This window comes from Periplaneta americana, chromosome 10 (genome assembly GCF_040183065.1).
Source record: "Periplaneta americana isolate PAMFEO1 chromosome 10, P.americana_PAMFEO1_priV1, whole genome shotgun sequence".
In the NCBI taxonomy this organism is placed as follows: Eukaryota; Metazoa; Arthropoda; class Insecta; order Blattodea; family Blattidae; genus Periplaneta; species Periplaneta americana.
The window spans coordinates 126,377,278-126,394,659 of NC_091126.1; the positions used below are offsets into that span (position 1 = coordinate 126,377,278).

The 17,382-nt window shown below is 35.8% G+C and overlaps 1 protein-coding gene across 1 annotated transcript in view; it reads left to right on the forward strand.

Annotated features, from left to right (window-relative positions):
* Nucleotides 1–1,903: 1,903 nt before the first annotated feature.
* LOC138707340 (mucin-21-like) overlaps nucleotides 1,904–17,382 on the forward strand; it is a 98,827-nt gene continuing 83,348 nt past the window's right edge. The window contains exon 1 of the mRNA XM_069836627.1: nucleotides 1,904–2,016. Within this exon, the coding sequence (XP_069692728.1) occupies nucleotides 1,935–2,016 (82 nt within the window). The 5' untranslated portion in view covers nucleotides 1,904–1,934. The remainder of the gene's footprint in view (nucleotides 2,017–17,382) is intronic.

Sequence of the window (17,382 nt, forward strand, 5' to 3'; positions counted from 1 at the left end):
TCCTTTGTTTCGCGAAGTCTTTGAAATGGATACTCGTGCCGCAGTTTAAATAAATTCGACTCGTTGGCCAACAGTCGCCTACAACATTTGAGCCGTTCAGAGCAAAAGTGGTGTAAGTCAAGATTGAGTAATGAGGTTTAAAGTAAGAATTCTGTAAAATACAGCGCAAAGTAGCAATTAATATGTCCTTCTTGCTATCCACTGACTACTAATAGTTTAAATAAATTGAATATTAATTGTTACTTTGCGCTGTATTTTACAGAATGTTCACTTTAACCCTCATTACCCATTCTTGACTTACACCACTTCTGCTCTGAACGGCTCGTTTGATTATTAGCTCAAAATTGAGTGACAAAGTGTTGCCGAGTTCCGGTCCTTTTTAATTTCATTTTTCAAAACCTCAACTATACTCAATGCAGAATCAAACGTATCATAAATATGCCACAAGAGAATTATAGTAAGTTATAAATTAGCGAGAGCTTATACGAATGCAGCAATGCAATAAAGCAGTGTCGACAATGTCATTGTTATTATTTTTTAAAATTTAGTTCACGTTTAACTGAAAAATGTTTTGGAATAAACCTAATTAATATATGCCAAATTAAAATGAACCTGAACGAATCAAAGCCATTTCTTGCGAGACGGAACGGAAAATTTCCTGAAATTCACGAACTGGAATTCCGTTCCTGTTCTCTCTCGTTCATTTCGAGCCCATGGCATATTACTCAAGAATTTAGTATTTTAAGAATAACTTACGCACACATAATATAATTTAGGATAATATACAAAATGGAAGGTGTCTAATGACTGTAACTTCACAGGATAAATTCTTTAGATATTCATTCATAGTGTTCTACGCAAGGGCAGATCTTTCACTGGAAACTCACATTTTATTATTCCTATTTTCTGCCTTCATCTTTGTCTCCGCATATGACCCATATATCATAATGTCGTCTATTATCTGATCTTCTGCGCCGATCTCTTCTCTCGTTCACTATTCCTTCCAGTGCATCCTTCAGTTGGTAGTTTCTTCTCAGTGACCCAATCTGTTCCTGCTCCCCTTCCTGATCAGTTTCAGCATCATTATTTCCTCACCCACTCTTTCGAACACAGCATTATTTATTATTCTGTTTGTCCACTTCACACGTTCCATTCCTTTCCAAGTCCACATTTCAAATGTTTCTAGTCGCTTCTCTTCACTTCATCGTAATGTCCATGTTTCTGCCCCATAAAATGCCACACTCCATATAAATCACTTCACTAGTCTCTTCCTCAGTTCTTTGTCCAGAGGTCCGCAGAAGATGCTCCTTTTTCTATTAAAAGCTTCTTTGGGCATTTGCTATTCTTCTTTTGATTTCCTGGCAGCAGGTAATATTACTGCTTCTAGTACACCCCAGGTATTTGAAGCTATCCACTTGCTCTACTGCCTTATTTAGAATTCGCAAGTTTACCTTCGTTATTTTTCTTCCTATGATCATGATCTTCGTCTTATTTGCATTTATCTTCATCCCATACCTCTCACAGCTGTAATTTAGCTCCAGTAACATATCCCTTTGCATCATCTCCTCTTCTGATAACAACGCCATATTGTCAGTAAATCTTGTGCACTTTATTCTTCTTAATCCTACTGTTACTCCAATTAAAAAAAAAACTTCTTCACTAAATCCTCCAAGTCGTAGATGTTGAACAGGGTAGGTGACTAAGGGCATCCTTGACGTACTCCTCTCCCTATTGCAATTCCTTCTGACATTTTTTTTCTCCTATCCTGACTTTGACTCTTTGTTTCATAAGATAATAAGGTACATACATTTCGTCTGCCATTTTGCGTTGTTTCTTTTCATTTAGCGGAAATCTGACTTTGTTTCTAGAAAAACTGAACATCCTGACCTTGTTTCTAGAAAAATCTGCAACATCGCAGTCAGTTCAGCAGCAGTATGGAGACACCCCCTCTTCCTAGCAGTGATGGCGGTTGTGCAGTGTCAACATCAGATCCGTTTCACGAGGTGACTGCCCTTGGTAAGTAATCATTAGAACTTACTATACAATTCTATTTTACTGGTTTTTAGTAACTTACTTTATATTTATGCATTAAATAACTTTTCTTAACCTTCCATCTCGCTACGCACCCCACACGGGACTAAAGTGTAATTTGTGTTGCGTTATTTTATAATGAAATGGAACTGAGAGATAGTATGTGATACACGTGTCAGAAAAAAATAATTAAACGAATTTTCGTAAGGTGGAGAATCAGTGACAGCTTAGGTTTGGCTTGTTTAGGCTTTCAGTATGACTTGCATATATGTTTTTAAGTATTTAGGTACCGGAAATGTAATATTTTCTCGCGTAGTGCAGCGTGATGTTGGTATACAGTGCCCGCGTTTTATTACTACCCACTCTGTATCACAAGAGAATTATAATTATAAATTAGCGAGAGCTTATACGAATGTTGTATTTGCAGTCTACATAAACGACATATCTGATACTTTTCTTAACCTTCCATCTCGCTACGCACCCCACACGGGACTAACGTGTAATTTGTGTTGCGTTATTTCATAATGAAATGGAACTGAGAGATAGTATGATATACGTGTCAGAAAAAAAATAATTAAACGAATTTTCGTAAGGTGGAGAATCAGTGACAGCTTAGGTTTGGCTTGTTTAGGCTTTCAGTATGGCTTCAGTATTTAGGTAGTCTACACAAACTAATTTACCCTGGACCAGAAATGTAATATTTTCTCTCGTAGTGCAACGTGATGTTGGTATAGTGCCCGCGTTTTATTACTACCCACTCTGTATCACAAGAGAATTATAATTATAAATTAGCGAGAGCTTATACGAATGTTGTATTTGCAGTCTACATAAACGACATATCTGATATCTAAAGCACAGTAAATACACGCTCTATACTGATGATACCGTTATATATGCACATACGCGACCTGAAACTCTAAATGACACAATAGACCAATTGAACAGTGACTTGAACTTAATATCAGCATGGTCTACAAAATTCGACTTAATCTTAAATCCAAATAAGTCGCAGGCAATTCTAATCGGGCAACAACGACTCTTACGCATTTCAAAATCCTCTATTATAGATTCTGTAAAATTGAATGAAACTATAATCCTATTCAGTCTCTTTGTCAAATATCTAGGTGTGTACATGGACGAGAGCCACAAGTGAAATGTATAAGTCACACACACACACACACACACACACACACACACACACGCACACGCACAAGACCGTCTTCTCCATTCTTCATTCATTAAATTGCCTGAAAAATTCTACCCTTTCAATTAAAAATAATTCTCATACAAATATTGGTGCTGCCACATTTTGACTATTGCTACATTCTACAGATTTAAATTCTAACTTAGCCCAAAGATCGCAGCGCGTTCATAATGCCTGCATACGTTTCATTTGCAACATCCGCAAACACGACCACATTACACCTTTCCCTTGAAACGCTCCGATGGGTAAGATTACAGGACCGAAGATATATCCATTCAATAATTTTCCTATATCGCATCATCAATACTTCTTCGCCTATCTCTCGGTGCGTTTTAATTTCCTGTTCTCTTATGACAGCCTGGGTGCTCGTTCTAAAAATGACCCTTTATTATCTATGCCTTGCCATAAAACAATCACTATTCTTCCTCTTTCACAGTATCAGCAATTCGTTTCTGGAACTCCCTACCTAGCTCCCTCAGGAACTGTAGAACGATATTGCAATTTGAAAGTAAATTGTTTAAACACATGACCAGGATTCATGTTTAATTCTCGCGCGTGTGTGTGTGTGTTTTTTTGTATCATTATAATTTATTTTGAATTTGTTATTCTTGTAATTTTCAATATTGATTCACTTACCACTTGCATATTCATTGAATGTATCTTCTAGCCTTATATTATTTTGTAATTATTATTCAGTATGATTGCATTAATTTACTCAACTTGTGCTTGTATGACTGTGTAAATTTTTATTAGTGTTCTTTAAATATTAATAGCATTGTATCAGCTTCTTTTGTTTCTGGCTAAGTGGAAGACAAGGCCTGATGGCCTTAACCTCGCCAGAATAAATATATTATTATTATTTATTTTTATTATTATTATTATTGTTATTATTATTATTACTATTACTATCATCATCATCATCATCATCATCAAAGACGACGCTTTCCTTTGAAGAGATAAGATAAGATAAGAATTTCGTTTATTGATTGGGTCTTCTCAGATGCCGCTGCAGCCACAAGAAGCGGTAACATACGATTACCAGAGCAGTGTATATTAGAGAGTACCGCATTCTCGACGGCGGCGGCCATCATAACCTAGACACACGATCACAACACTCCTCAATATTATCCATTCCCTCCCACCGAACATCCTCATATTCATCTTCTTTCACTGTGACTGTTCCTCGACTTTGGAATTCCCTACCGAGTAATGTCAGGGACTGTCAGACATCAAATCAATTTAAGAATAGGTTAACGAGATATTTTTCTAACAATTATTGTCAACAATAATAGCTGTTTCAGGTTTCTCAGTGTTTAATGGTTATATATATCACAGATAAATATATAAATTATCTCATTATTATTATTATTACTATTATAATTACCATTATTATTATTATTATTGTTATTATTATTATTATTATCATTATTATTATAACTATTTCTTACCAGTGTTTATTATTGTCACACTAACATTAGTTATCCAATTTTCATCATTTACTTTCATGTTGTTTTATGATCTAGATATTAATGTAATAACTATGTAAGCAAATGTATTTAATTAGAATTAGAGTCTGGCTGGGCGGAAGAGAAGGCCTACTGGCCTTAGCTCTGCCAGATTAAATAAATAAATAAATTATTAAATATTTACTCCTTGCTCGCCACAGAAGCGTAAGCAGTAATGCTAGAACGATGGTGATTAAAGGCGATATCATACATGTTGTTGTAGTTTATTGAACACAGGAGACAAGAATTAAGAAACATTATCGTCATAGTGAAATGACTCATGAGAGATAACACTTTATTATTTATGTCCATTTCAATAGGGATAATATCAGCAATTTTCTACTGCAATTCTTACACCAACATTTCGACCGCCACATTTAGCAAATTGTTGTCGTGCATTTGCTATAACAGACAATTTTCTTAACAATAAATGTATTCTAGTCCTAAAATAGTGATAAGACTTTTTCAAATATATTATAACGAATTGGGAACGTATGAGTTGAAGTGTTAATGAATAAAGATTTCAAATCCTTTAGTGTCAATACATTTTCTACCAACGTTTTACATTTTCCTGCATTTAGAATTATACCAAACACGAATTTACAAGGGTATACAAGTGACTTTTCCTTGTAGCTACGACTTGAGAGTCATTAATATGCGAATAATATTTATAGATTCATCCCTGTTATCAGTTATTAGATATGAAATACAGTTTTCACAAATACTATATAACTTATTTTGTTTCATTTTGAACAAAACTGATCCCAACAAATAGTAAAGAGCTGTTGTTCACTCAAGTCAATATCTCTATTTTCAGTTAAATTATTACAATTTAGCCTATATCAATTTCTTTTGCTCATTCATCTTCACTAGACCTTTCTATTTCGGGTTTACTTACATCTGTACCTAGAAACTCAACTAATTGTTTAGAATCGCAAACTGCGTAATTTTCATGCTTCGTTTTTTTTATATAGAAAAACTGATGAATCGTAATGCAGTGTTTGAATTCTATTGCATCCGGGATAGGATTTAAGGAATGGACAGTATAAAATAAATTTTCTAACGCATCCTGAGTGCATCTATCTAGCATAATATTTTTATTTGAAGTTCCCTTTATTAAGACAATTTCTTGAAAATCAAGAACTGTTTTTATTACCAGTATTATACCAGTTTGGAATAGTTTCCAACGTCCAATTTTGCCCACCTTGATATTTTCAATTATAAATATTACGTCATTATACTTATGGCTTTTAAAGAACCCGGAGGTTCATTGCCGCCCTCACATAAGCTCGCCATCGTTCCCTATCTTGAGCAAGATTATTACAGTCTCTACCATCATATTCCACCTACTTCAAATCCATTTTAATACTGTCCTCCCATTTACGTTTCGGCCTCCCCTAAGGTCTTTTTCCCTCCGGCTTCCCAACAATACTCTATATGGATTGTGTGTTGTGCGTTGTGTAGCTTTCTCCATTCTCCTGTAACTTCATCCCTCTTAGCCCCAAATATTTTCCTAAGAACCTTATTCTCAAACACTCTTAACCTCTGTTCCTCTCTCAAAGTGAGAGTCCAAGTTTTATAATCATACAGAACAACCAGTAATATAACTGTTTTATAAATTCTAATTTTCAGATTTTTTGACAGCAGACTGGATGACAAAATCTTCTCAACCGAATAATAACAGGCATTTCCCTTATTTATTCTGCGTTTAATTTCCTCCCGAGTCTCATTTATATTTGTTACTGTTGCTCCAAGATATATTAATTTTTCTACATTTTTGAAGGATAAATTTCTAATTTTTATATTTCCATTTCATATAATATTCTGGTCACGAGACATAATCATATAGGTACTTTGTCTTTTCGGGATTTACTTCCAAACCTATCGCTTTACTTGCTTCAGTAAAGTTCCCGTGTTTTCCCTAATAGTTTGTGTATTTTCTCCTAATATATTCACGTCACTCGCATAGACAATAAGCTGTAATGCTAATTCAGTACAACAGCAATTGATTACACATTGATTAACTGCACAACAACACGGTATTCTTCAAGCTAGTGATGGAATATCACACTAGAAACCTATGTTCCTACGCAAGTCTTGCGGTGCAAAGAGTCTCCGCAGGAGTAAATATGGCCGCCGCGTCGGCATTTGTCGGATCAAAAGAATGCGGTACTCTGCATTATACACTGCTCTGACGATTACCAATGATACGTTAGCATTTTTAATTGACGTGCCGATATCAACTCCACGTGGAGTACGGAATACCGTTGCCGTATCTCGAGTTTATTGACGCGAGTTGAAATAAATATATCGCTAAAGCCTCGTTCACGTCGCCCTGGGTGGCACAGTCGGTATAGCGCTGGTCTTCTGTGCCCTAGGTTGCGGGTTCGATCCCGATCCAGGTCGATGGCATTTAAGTGTGCTTAAATTCGACAGGCTCATATCACTAGATTTAGTGGCATGTAAAAGAACTCCAGCGGGACCAAATTCCGGCACACCGGCAACAATGATATAAACTCGGCAGTTGTCAGCGTCTTAAATAAAAATAAAAAAGAAGGGCAAAACAAGCCTCGTTCACACTTTTCAAGTAACTTGAATTCAAGTCACGTGATTTCAAGTAACCTGAATTCAAGTCGCAGTCCAGACATATTCAAGTTATTTTGTTTTCAAGTAGAATAAAATAGTTTCGATAGAGGTTGTGCAAATAGGAATTTCTGTAGTAGCAAGCCTCCGTGCCAGGGAAATGATGAGATATTAAAAAAATTGGAAGAAGCGTTGTTCAGTATGGGTTAGGAATTGGTTTAGTAAGAGAAATATATGAACATTACAAATAGAATAAGTGAAATTTTAAAGGAGATTTAATAATTCTTGATGTAAATATAATAAAATAAAGAGGTCTGATTTACCATAATCGAAAATGATTTTGTTGAAGCTGTTACAGTTCCCCCCCCCCAAATCAATCAGCCACATTGAAACATTCCAGTTTCGGCCGATAAATGTCATCCCTTCAAGCAACACTCTTCTTAAGTCCTCCTGTCTTCCTCACTTGTTCTCTATCAACAGTTTAATCACAGTCTAGTCACGAAGTTCGAGTTGTTGAGGGTACTAGGAACAATAGACTGTACCGGTACTATTTCCCTTTGTCTGTGATGAGACGATAGTAACGATCCTAGTGGCTAGCAACTATCTACGGATGCATATTTACTACGTATTGAGCTTCGTGACTGTATATACTAGACTGTGGTTTAATGGTTTTCATTTGTCTTTCGTACCTCATCTATGTCCACGTAAAAATCTCTGCTGTTTAATTCCTTAATAAAATCTTCCTTGGCAGCTTCCTTTGCATTTCTGTCACGATACTTTGCAGTTACTCTAATCCACAGGCCTTCGTGAGTTTATACAACTCCAGCAACTCAAATATTTGGTCATTATTTCACTTACTATTGTTTCCTATTATTTTTTACGTTCCCAGTACAACAGAAAAACAACCAGATGTTACTTTTACGCCCTTAAAACAGCTGCTAATTAAAATTCCCGCGTTTTTTTCCCTAGAATTTAAGTTCTCAAGTGACGTTCACACTCTTGAAGTTGTTTCAAGTGTCCTTTCAAGTCAAGTAAAAAGTAGAAAGGGATTCAACTTACTTGAAACTTGAATTCAAGCTGGTGCTTGACTTGGAGTCAACTTGAAACATAGTTCACACTTTTCAAGTTCGTCGAATCAAGTGACTTGAATTCAAGTTACTTGAAAACTGTGAACGAGGCTTAAGGGTAATTGTGACTAGGAACGATTTTCACAGCGGAAAGGTGACAACAAAGCTTGACATTGCAAGTGTTGATGCGTGCAAAAAGATATATCACAACACAAAGACTTCCGACTGGGTATTGTAAGAACGCGCCTACTATTCATATATTCATTTCAAATATAAATTGTAAATAAATTTGCAAAAAAAAAAAAAACACTAGGTTAGGTGACGATTTCTTGTAAAAATGGCTGAGAAAATCATTGGTCTGGTATATGAGAATCATTAAGAAACGAAGGTATTTCGGGCGGGTTGTGTGCTTTCGCAGTGATCACATCGTGTATTTAGGGTTAATGTGCTACAATTTTAGATTTTTTCAATTATTTACATAAACTTTCTCTTCCCGTCTATGGTGCGTAGCGGATCGCGGATTCACGAAAATATAATTTCTAACTTTATTTTGAATCATTCAAGCGTAGGTAGTTGATACTATAAATGGAATCAAATTATAATAGCAAGGAAGATGTGCAAATAGTAACTTGATTGTTTTAAGCAGTAGGCCTATACAAGCAACTTTTTAAAAATAATCTGCTAATTTCAAAACTTTGTCTAACGTCAATATCTTGCTGAATTGAATTCAAGCAACGAAACAAGTTACATTCTATTGGAACATGAATACAATTGAGGCAATGTATGATGCTGAAATGAAATTTATGAAGAATTAAAATTCATTGTGTCTGTAAAAACAAAATAAATATCTTACCAGCGTGAAAAATCGACGCTTTACTCCAGTCATGTCAACCGATGTCCATATGTGCAAGCGCGCGCTTTAGAGCTCAGGAGAGCCTGAGCGTTTTACAGCGGAAAGGAAAGAGACTGACGAGAGAGGTAGTATATACCGCTTGGTCGAGCTATACTGGGTGTTCATTTCAAAATGTGTCATGACGTCACTGTTGTTGAGTCACCGATTTGAAGCGAGTTTCATCTTATATGTCAGAGAAGTTGTCTATTATTCAAGGCGTTCAATCTGAACTTGAGAACGTGTACGATATAACTTGAACGGCGTAGCAACAGATGGCGGTCTGTATGGTCTGTGTGCTACCATAACCTCTTTCGAACTGTGTTTTGCGCGGCCAAGTCGTAAGCAGAGTATTTGTTCTCATCGGTTGCGTACGGCAACATTCCACAATACAAATCAAATGCTCCGTGTCCATGTTGACTGTCGAAGTTAATGTCAACAAATACGTAAGTAATCGTCTTAACCCTCTCCCCATATCCCGACAGTACGTGTTTCCAAACAGTTCACATTCCTGCCACTACCGGCGTTACCGTACGTATCGATACGTACTCTTCAGAATGAACGCCGTACTTGCTAGGCAACTTCTCTGGCTCATAGATAATACGCCTCTGCGGAAGTGTAGGAAGATTGAATTCTCTAGGCTCATCGGCTAGCCACATGACGGCATATAGCGAGTCATGACACACTTTGAACTGAACACCCAGTATACAGGGATGGCCAGCACTGATTCAATGGATGAAGCAGGCATGCCAGAAATCAGACTCTAAATGTGTAGTTTTGTGCCCGGATCGTCGGTCTGTGCAGACTGCATCATTCGAGCGTTGCTCTTACCCTTTCTTAGCTGGAGAGGTGTACAATAATCTTCTGCGCTTCGAGGGTTGGATTAAATAGGCATTTGGACATTATAAACACACTTAGCAGAAGAAAAAAAAACACGGTTTTATCAGTGTCTATACCTGACAATTTGTAATACAAGAAACTTTAGGCTTACTTAGTTATATTCACAAAGTAGTGGCTTGTAAAGCATAATTTATTAATATGATTTTTATATAGTATTTGAAGAAAAAAATATTGCAGTAATTTCGAAACAACAAAAAACGAAGAAGTATTTCATTTTACGTAGTAAGTACTAATTATTTTAAAGTAATAGACTCTACTCTTTCATTGTTCGTCGAGCATTATTATTTATAGGGACCATTGGTACAAATGTTGAAGAAAATATAATATTCCCAATTAATTACATGCGGTAGGACATTGTGAAGTTTTTACACTGAAATAATTTCCTTGCTGCATATCAATATGAATTAACATTAATATTAATAAATTATATAAATTAAGCTTAGAATTTAAATTCATATCTAGTTTATTTGGAAAACGTCGAGAGCAAGTATCGACAAGTTGGAAGCGTTACTGAGAGAAATTAAAATGTATTTCACAGGCTGTGAAGCGACGATATTCTATTTATGTCAGGTTTAAAGATCCTATATTCGCATAATATACTGACGTGAGATGGAAAATTTGCCATTAGGCCTATATATTTTTTCCAGAAAAATTTTCCGCCTTGCAAATAGTTGCTTTCTTCGCTCCTTACAACCTCAAGAGCCTCATATGTATTCCTCACTATATTCTCATCACTTACCAGCTTATGGAATGAAAGTCGTAAGTCGTCTATTCTTAGATGGCTGTGTTAGTACAGACTCCAAAACAACGCCATTGTCAAGTTCGTTTTGGCGTGAGAGTACTGATTAAGAAATAAGCGCTGGCAGTATCATATTTTGAGAAATATACTAATCTGATCTAAACTGTCACAAGACTATTACCTCGACATGGGGTGATGAAAGCCTTTCATTTTAAAATAATTACTGGCCGAGGAAGACATTATAGCAATTATGTTATATGATTCGTAATTTCTCTTCTTCATTATCTGTGAACTCCTCACTTTATTTATCATAATTCATTCACAGACACAGCCAAATCAGTCCCCGTTCTGAAACTGCGTTACTGAAACAAAAGCTGATATGCTGTTGCAGGTCTGTTTAGCTCTGTCGCGTTCCCCTCCAAGGCGATTCACTCCCTCCAGGTAGGGGGAATAGAAATTGCACATCGCGCATAGACTACTGCACAATGTCCGCGACTGCACTATGTGCAGGGTTTTGGCATGCCTGGGATGAAGGGGAGAGAAATTATTAAAACTATATCCATGTTAATTTTTAGATTTGTCTGAGAAGTGTAAGTGTATTATAAGAATTTAAGTTTCATTTCTAATGCTCATTTTTCACGAGTTTCCTTTTTATTCAAAGGCAGTACTGTATTTTCTCAACATTTTACAGAAAGGTGAAATTTTCAGATAAATTTATTTAGTAGCCTTACAGGTCAAACAATGTTTTTGTAAATCTAATATATCATAAATATGTAGGCCTATTACCGAAGATACGTATTGAAAATTTTGAAAATATTCGCATGGAAAATGTTTGTAAGAAAATGAATTAACAAAGGACCTACTGTTACATCAAAGATATGTGCCTGTGTGTTGTAAAAACGTCAGCTCTATAGCTTCAGCAGATTTCGAGAAAATAATTTAATATTCTGATGATAGGAAGTTGCGCACCAATATCACCCTAAACGCATAATGCGTTAAGGGTCTTGTTATGTAATATTAGTTACAGTTGAAACATATACCTAGGTAACTTTGCTTTATACTACAATATTGTTTTGATTAGTTTATTGATTATTTTATCAGGCTAAAGATACCATCAACATCAATTCAAACTTTATGGCATACTTAATCTCTTTTTTGGGCTATCACTTTCTTTATAAAAGATGTTTCATTTACTTAATATAGTATACGGCCGGCACCGTGGATCATGTCTCGGCATAGCTCAGCTGGAAAGAGCGCTCAGCGAGCAGAGGTGAGAGGTCCCGGGTTTGTTTCTCGGTGCCGGAACGAATTTTTCTAAAATTATTAGGTATATAAATCTTGACTTACTTACAAATGGCTTTTAACGAACCCGAAGGTTCATTGCCGCCCTCACATAAGCCCGCCATCGGTCCCTATCCTGTGCAAGATTAATTCACTCCCTATCATCATATCACATCTCCCTCAAATCCATTTTAATATTATCCTCCCATCTACGTCTCGGCCTCCCCAAAGATCTTTTTCTCTCCGGCCTCCGAACTAACAATCTATATGCATTTCTGGATTCACGCATACGTGCTACATGCCCTGTGCATCTCAAACGTCTGGATTTAATGTTCCTAATTATGTCAGGTGAAGAATATAATGCGTAAAGTTCTGCGTTGTGTAACTTTCTCCACTCTCCTGCAACATCATCCCTCTTAGCCCCAAGTATTTTCCTAAGAACCTTATTCTCAAACACCCTCAATCTCTGTTCCTCTCTCAATGTAAGAGTCCAAGTTTCACAAGCATACAGAACAACCGGTAATATAACTGTTTTATTAATTCTAAATTTCAGATTTTTTGACAGCAGACTAGATGACAAAAGCTTCTCAACCAAATAATAACACGCATTTCCCGTATTTATTCTGCGTTTAATGTCCTCCCGAGTGTCATTTATATTTGTTACTGTTGCTCCAAAATATTTGAATTTTTCCACGTCTTGGAAGGATAAATCTCCAATTTTTATATTTCCATTTGGTACAATATTCTGGTCACGAGACATAATCATATACTTCGTCTTTTCGGGATTTACTTCCAAACCTATCGCTTTACTTGCTTCAAGTAAAATTTCCGTGTTTTCCCTAATCGTTTGTGTATTTTCTCCTAACATATTCACGTGATCCCTATAGACAAGAAGCTGATGTAACCCGTTCAATTCCAAACCCTCTCTGTTGTCCTGAACTTTCTTAATTGCATATTCTAGAGCGAAGTTAAAAAGTAAAGGTGATAGTGCATCTCCTTGCTTTAGCCCGCAGTGAATTGGAAATAGTAGTCGTGATTATTCAATGTGGATGGCGAGACCTCATATATATGAATGTAGGTATAATATACTTGTACGTACTACTATGAAATTTATGTGAATATTCCTTCTTAACTCTTTATTGTGTTATTAACGTTTAAAACACAACTGCAATATTAAGAAACTGGCGTTAGTACTTTGTTTTACAGAGAATATAGATAACATCAAACAGCAAAATGCCATATAAAGTGACGACATAAAATTTCACGTTCTGGTTGAAGTTTGTACACCACTCTTTTCTTAATCCAACAGGCTCCTTATTCATATACATAATTAATCCTTGCTCCTTCCATACCCAGCGCTTGATGCTTTCGCACGACGTCAAGTTCAGAAAAATGCGCTTGCTTTGACATCACTGCTCTACTTTTTCGGCTAGCGGTAAATGCATATTCATCTCATTTGATTGGGACGTCTTCCTCAGGTGTGCTCTACTATAGGGATCTCAGGAAATGACTAGTGATAGAAATACATGCTGCAACACTGTTAGTCAGACGTTACTATTGGTTGCGTGACCCCCAAGCTAAAAAATCGAATTAAAATATAAAATTCATAGTTTCACGTAAACTTTCTAGCTCATATGGGTCATTACTTGCCAGAACGTTCGTAAGTAATAATTTGCATGTATATACACCACAAAAGTAACATTGTAATACTTGTGGACTGATTTATAACAGTAGTTGCGTGGGATTAGATTGACCCCCAATTAAAAACACGAATTAAAATATGAAATATCCTGGTTCTATGTGAATCGTCTAGCTTATATGCATCATTACTTGCCACAATCGTCTAGATTAGAGATTTCACGTATAGAATCACAAAAATAATACTATACTACTTGTGGAGTAATTTATGACATTAGTAGTCGCGTGGGGGTCAACAGGACCCACAGCCTAGAAAATTTAAATTAACGCAACAAATGACAGCGACAAACTGGAAGTTATCATGCAGTCGTATTGCCGACATCCTTTCAGGAAGGTACTGGTAAGCAACAATGTAGGCAACAGCGTAAAAATAATACAAACCAACATATAACACTGGGGGTCAACATGACCCCACGCGACTACTTAAATGTTAATAGGCCTACATGGCAGAGTTAGTATAATAGACTTTCTACAGTTGAATTTTAAAATAACTTATTTTTATCACTATGAGTGTTATTATTATTATTATTATTATTATTATTATTATTATTATTATTATTATTATTATTATTATTTGGCTTCAGTGCGTTACAATGACGAATGACAGCATTGACCTACGGTCATATAGCCATCACTCACTTAACAACATGTAACGTTTATATAATTATACATAGATAGACCTTGTTACATTATATGCCCACACATTTTAAAATTCATTTAACAAGTTTTTTAACTTATGTATTTCCCTCATTCGCTTTTCTCTTACTTTCCAGAATTATGTTCCTAAGGATTTTGTTATCTGTTCATTTGTAATTCTTGATAGTTTGGCTAAAACAATTGTAGGGTTCAAGAACCTGTCAAGTCACATTTTACTGTTTTTACAGGAGTGCAAGTTAAAAGTTTCAAGGTCCATTACATTCTATTGTCTCTGAGGTATCATTCTTCAAATATTTCTGGCTTAATCAAGTTTTTACTCTGTACAATTAAACCACAGACGTCTCTACTGCCTGAGGCATTACATAGCATCCAAAACAAAAAATTGATAATTTTGGACTTAACAGGTTTTTCCCCTGGACCCTTCAATTTCATTACTAAAATGTAGCCACTCTCTTTTCCTAAAACTGCGTTCACTCCAATCTGTCTTGACACATGTTAACAATATATCGTCGTCGTTCCTGCAATAACTTCTATGTGCAAAATATACAATTTTTCAGTAGGAAGAAAAAATAGATTTTATTCATCCTATGGCAGCCGTACATAGGAGACTGTGAATCCTTACATTTTCGAAACAAAGAAATATGATTACATATTGGAGATTTTATTATTTGCTGTATCACTATTTAAGTTCTTTTCTTTTTTTTCTTTCTCTCAGTTTAACCTCTCCCTTCTAGGTACATTTACACGACCCACGCCACCCTGGCCTATTTAAGTTATTTAATAGAGCAAAAATCTGAAAATCGATAAATATATCACATAGGAGTAATTGCAGGAAATCTAAGACTGGGTAAAATGTGGGCGTGAAAAGTCTTGCTGCATGCGATTCCAAACTGCATTCGGAGACATTTAGCAGGTAGTAGTTTCGTAATGGACCTGAAGGCAGAGGCACTTGTCACAGTGTTTGTCGAAAATAACTGCCACATATTGGGCTAATCGTGAACTACGTAGACCTACCACTATTTGCTTTAGGTTTAGATCTGTGAGATGCTTGGCATCAAAAGCTTCCACTTAAGTAAGTAGTTAGAATTTCACTCGTCAGGTGGCGAGCAAGGAAACTTTTTGACTTCAGATGACAGAAACATGAAAGCCAAAATACAGTAGCATTTGTGTTAAAATGCTGCGTTAAAAATGTTATGATATTACAAAATATCTTTATTCAATTCTGAGGCTTGTCTTGCATAAAACCTTGCATACATTAAACATCACCATTATCATCATAGTCCAAGTCCAAATTAACGTTATTTTTTATTGTTACTACAAAATAAACTAAATATGATTTTTTTAAATACAATGAGTAGTATTTCTCGGAAGACCCTGTTTCATGCAATTGTTTGTTTTCTAATAAATAACTATGAAATTCAACGCAATTTAAATGCCTGAAATTATACTGTAAAGTGATGATTTTTTCGTGGTTTCTGTATTTTATGTAATTGCTTCTCTTTTATTCACTGATAATTTATCAAAGAAAATACTTTCTCACCAATAGTATTAACTTATGGCTTGGATGCAGGAGAAAAGTTCTGCCAAATTTAAAAGCTGGTGAATCCTTAAAATATTTACACCATCATTTCGAAAAAAATTCTCACTTGTCTTGGAAATATCAATGTGATGAGATTTCACAAATTTCAGATAATTACAAAATTGGTTAAGCCTTTGACGAAACCCTAAAGAAAAGAGAACATTTCTGAATTTTTTAATCCGCGGACACTATAATTGGCTTAAAAAAGGAGACATGTTAGGGAAGGAAAGGACATATGGTCAACCTATTAAGTTTAATGTTGTAATTTTAAATCGTGTTGAAATATAATGCTCAAATTTAACTGAACGCAAACTTCAATAAATGAAACATATCGGTCCGAGTTCGTGTTGAAACATTATTATATAATCTGGAATACTTTTAATACATTCACTACAACATGACTTAAACAAGTTCCAAACAAATACAAAATCAATGACGTCATAACAATACACAATGTGGGAATTCACGAATACCGACGGTTTCTAAAAAAAATAAAGAAAATATGTGCTAAAATTTTTATTGAAGTATCTTGAATATCAAAATATGTAAAGATACGTGCTTCAAAAATCTACCAGGTACTCAAAATTACCAAATTTGCAAATAATTTTGAATGAGCATACAGTTTACTAGGAAACTAAAAATGTTTGTTTACATGTTTTTCCGAGCTCTCGTTGTGTGTATACATATACTGGATGTTCATTTCAAAGTGTGTCATGACGTCACTGTTGATGAGTCAGCGATTTGAAGCGAGTTTCAGCTTTTGTGTCAGAGAAGTTGCCTATTAATCAAGCCGTTCAATCTGAACTTGAGAACGTGTATGGTATAACTTGAACGTCGTAGCAACAGATGGCGGTCTGTATGGTCTGTGTGCTACCATAACCTCTTTCGAACTGTGTTTTGCGCGGCCAAGTCGTAAGCAGAGTATTTGTTCTCATCGGTTGCGTACGGCAACATTCCACAATACAAATCAAATGCTCCGTGTCCATGTTGACCGTCGACGTTAATGTCAACAAATACGTAAGTAATCGTCTTAACCCTCTCCCCATATCCCGACAGTAAGAAAAAACTCACCTCAGTACATGTTTCGAAACAGTTCACATTCCTGCCACTATCGGCGTTACCGTACGTATCGGTAAGTACTCTTCTGAATGAACGCCGTACTTGGTAGGCAACTTCTCTGGCAGATAAGTAATACACCTCTGCGGAAGTGTAGGAAGATTGAATTCTCTAGGCTCATCGACTAGCCACG